The sequence below is a fragment of the Lathyrus oleraceus genome, chromosome 5 (genome assembly GCF_024323335.1).
Source record: "Lathyrus oleraceus cultivar Zhongwan6 chromosome 5, CAAS_Psat_ZW6_1.0, whole genome shotgun sequence".
Taxonomy (NCBI): Eukaryota; Viridiplantae; Streptophyta; class Magnoliopsida; order Fabales; family Fabaceae; genus Lathyrus; species Lathyrus oleraceus.
In genome coordinates, this window is record NC_066583.1 from 137,029,662 (window position 1) to 137,033,798 (window position 4,137).

Here is a 4,137-nt window from a genome sequence, read left to right on the forward strand (position 1 = left end):
CATGTACAATATTAGCTACCCATTGCGGGTACTTCGCCACTGCGAGGAAACCAACATCAAATTGTTGTTTGACTTCTTCACGAATCTTCAGAGCCATATCTGGTCTTGTTCTTCGGAGTTTCTGCTTTACTGGCGGGCATTCTGGCTGAAGCGGAAGCTTGTGCTCAACGATGTCGGTGTCTAGTCCTGGCATATCATGGTATGACCATGCAAATACATCCACATATTCTTGTAGCAGCTTAACCAATCTCTCTTTGACGCTTGCTTCAAGCGTGGTGCCGACCTTGACCTCTTTCTTCTCTTCCTCTGTGCCAAGGTTGATTGTTTCCATCGGTTCTTCATGTGGCTGAAGGGCTTTGGACTCGTGCTCGAGCAGCCTTGCCAATTCGTCGGGGATGTAATAATCTTCTTCACCCTCTTCTTCTGCTTGATAGATAGGGGAGTCAAAGTTATGAGAGGGAGTAAAGTCATTGGATTCAACGGGGTTATCATTTATTCTGCATGTTTGAATGATTGATTTCTTTAAGAAAAGTAAAAATAAAAGATGTATAAATGAAATTTTTTTGTCTTTTTTTTTGTTTTTGAAAAGATTGCCATTTTCTTAAGAGAAAGCAAAATAAATGAATAATAAGAATTTAACAAAATGCCTTTCATTCACTGATAATGATTATTTGAAAATGAAAAGGGGCCCTACAACATGATCCATTAGCCTTGGGAAGAGCTAAGGATTTGAAAGAAAAAAAAATAAAAATTATTACTTTGACAAAGGAAAATTTTCGGGGATCTCAACCGCCTTCCAGTTGTTCAAAGTTGTCTCATACCGGTAAACCAAACATGGCTCATCTTCGTCTTCGGTGTTGTCTTCAATTGCATTGACCTGATCTCCATGGATGAATCATGTGCTAAGGAATACTTCCTGGATGCTTCGAGTGTTGTCCTTTGCAAGGACTTGGGCTCCTTTCGCAGCGAAAGGCACATATCCCAGACCAAAGCGATCATGCTTCTCATGAATATCAATAAGCTGACCCCAACCTTTAGGGTTTCCTCATTCAAGGCTAGACTTTGCGGTTTTCATAGAAGCGAAAGATGAACAAGCTTTCCCAACAGGGTCCTTCATCTCCACAAAAGTGGCGTTGGCTATTTCCAGAGCTTGGAAAGAAGTTTCCAAAGCATCCTCATTAGCCTTAATATATCTGAAGGATGAAACATGACTAACCACAAATTCCTCTTCCCTAGAAATGATGATCAATTGATTGTCTACCACAAACTTCATTTTCTGATGTAGAGTGAAGGTGACTGCCCCTGCACCTATATGCTGGATTAATATCCATGACTCTGAAATTAATTGGGAATACATGAGGGCCAATCAATATGGGCAGTTCAACCTCTCCAATCACGATTCTCTTGGAACCATCAAAAGCTTTCACTACCAAGACACTAGGCTTCATAGCTGGTCCTTGATAAGATAACTTGGCGAGTGTTCTCTTTGGCATAACATTCAGAGAATATCCAGTATCAACCAAGACTCTTGCCAAAGCATCATCTTTGCATTTTACTGAGATATGGAGAGCACGATTGTGATTTTGTCTATCCTCAGGTAATTCCTCTCCACTTAAGCTCAAAGTATTACAAGCTGTGATATTTGCAACTACCCCATCAAATTGGTCTATTGTTATGCTTTGCGTTACATGAGCTTGGGCAAGCACCTTCAACAAAGCCTCCCTATGGGCTTGGGAGTTCAATATCAGAGACATAATAGAGATCTTAGATGGTGTTTGATGCAGCTGATCCACCACTTTGTAATCACTTCTCTTGATCAACTTCAAGAATTCAACATCATCCTCAGATTGGACCACTTTGGGTTCTTTAGCAGGAGTTACAACTGTAGATTCCTTGGCCGACCCTTGAGGAGTCACATTGAATTCAGGCGTATAGATTCGACCACTACGAGTCATTCTGCTCATCCCTGCAATATTGGTGACGTCCTCACTCACAACTTCTGTCACTTCAACGTCTGCACTTCCTTCAACTACCTTGTCTACAGCGGTAATCTCATATTTCCAAGTCATAACCTTGGCGCTCTCATATGGAAAAGGCGTAGGCATACAGATCTCAATAGGCGACTGATGACTATTCTCAGGCGCCACCCTTCTGCTATAGTAAGGGATTTTAACTAGTTCAGGTAAATTGAAACAAGGTTCAATTACCGACACATCTTCATTTTTTGTAACGATGGAGATCTGAAGCACTCCTTTATTCATCAAGTCTTGAATGTTATCTCGTACCACTTGACACCCCATTGGGTATGTGGCACACTCTTCACAATTTTCATGAATAACATTAATCAGGCCAACTTCCACCAATCGGGCATGGAATGCTGCCAAAGGAGTCTTAACATCATCCACATTTTCAACCATAACACCAACAGAGGCATCTTCAATGGCATTTACTGCAGGACCTCCATGGGGAGGAAGAGGATTGTTCTTCACATTCGGTCCCATATCTTTAAAAGACAAGATCTTGTTGTCAATCAGCTCACAAACCATATGCTTCAAAGCATAGCAACCCTCTAGGTCATGCCCGGGGGCACCTTCATGAAAAGGACAATGTGCATTAGGGTTGTACCATGGAGGAAGACGATCAGGTGGAGGTCCCATAGGTCTAGGAACCACCAAACCCTTTTGCAACAGGAAGGGATAAAGCTCAGTGTACGACATTGGAATTGGATTGAAGTTCACCCTATCCCATTGCCTCCTATTCTGGTTCTGAGCATTTTGCCTTGGAGCTTAAGATCTCGGTTGTTGATAGACAAGAGCTTTTGGTGCTTGTTGATAAGCTAGAGGAACCGTAACACTTTGTTGAACTGGAGTCATTCGATAAACCAGAGGCACTTGATAAGCCTGAGCTGGTTGTTGATTGAATGCAGGCGTCACAGCAGCTACGTACGGTTGCGGGGCATACTGGACGAGATAAATGGGCTGCTGATAGGGAAAGGGTTATTGAACATACTGATGTGGTGAATATTGTTGTGGTCTCCTTCTTGGAGGGGATCTTCCTTGGCCAACAGTCACAACATTTGTTTCACCTTCCTTCTTTCTGAGAAACCCTCTAGAGAACTTCTTTGGATTATCATTTGAAGTTCCAGCTACAGCCGCAAGTTTGCCATTTCTTAAACCATATTCGACGCGAGACCCTAAGCAACAAGCTAGGAGAATCCCAAGGAAGCACTTCCAACCATCTTCTCATAGAATTGGGGTTGGACAATGTCGATAAATAGTTCAGCCAATTCCTTCTCGGCTAGAGGTGGTTCAACTTGAGAAGCCAGTTCCCTCCATCTCCGAGCATATTCCTTGAAGGACTCTTTGTCATGCTGGAACATGCTTTGCAACTGTCTTCTGTCGGGCGCCATGTCCATGTTTGTATTTGTAGTGTTTTATGAACACGTCTGACAGGTCTTGGAAACATCTGATCATATTATGATCCAGACTTAAATACCACTTGGAAGGAGCCCCACTCAAGCTATCTTGAAAACAGTGGATCATCAGCTTGTCGTCTTCCATGTGTGCAACCATTTTTCGGTAATACATGATGAGATCGCTCTTTGGACAAGTATGCCCATTGTATTTGTCGAAGCCTGGAGTTTTGAATTTAGCCGAAATCACCAACCCAGATACAAGGCACATTTCTTTGGCGGCAGATCCAAAGACGTGGTCTCCTTCTAAATCTCGGAACTTCTTCTCAAGGAGTTGCATGTTCTCCTTTACTTCTCTGAAATCTTCAAATCTTACTTCATCACCAACAACGGTTGAGTTGATAGTCTGATACATGTGATGTTAATCTTCAAAGTGCAGAATGTGCCTAGCATAGGCAGCTGATGGAGCAACGGTATGGATGACTGGGCGTGCGTCGGTATAAACCGGTAATGGCACGACTTCTTGGACAGATTCCCCCATGTCATGCACTACTTCCGCTCGAGGGAAAAATTCGTAAGGTAACCCATATGGAGGAAGGGTTGAGGGTAACGTCCTCTGAAGTTGGACTTCCACTGCTGGGCCCGCGGTCTCTGAAATCACGATCGCTTGCGGAACCTCAAATCTGAAGGTTAAAGCTTGCAACATCTCTCTCATCTAGGACATG

General features: G+C 43.0%; 1 protein-coding gene across 1 annotated transcript; it reads right to left on the bottom strand.

Moving 5' to 3' along the window:
* Positions 1–1,045: 1,045 nt before the first annotated feature.
* Positions 1,046–2,717, bottom strand: LOC127079259 (uncharacterized). Its single transcript, XM_051019666.1, has 2 exons — positions 1,471–2,717; positions 1,046–1,232 (listed from the first exon to the last, which is right to left on the bottom strand). Exons 1-2 carry the CDS (start codon positions 2,715–2,717, stop codon positions 1,046–1,048), a joined length of 1,434 nt encoding a protein of 477 aa, XP_050875623.1.
* Between the last annotated feature and the right edge of the window lie 1,420 nt (positions 2,718–4,137).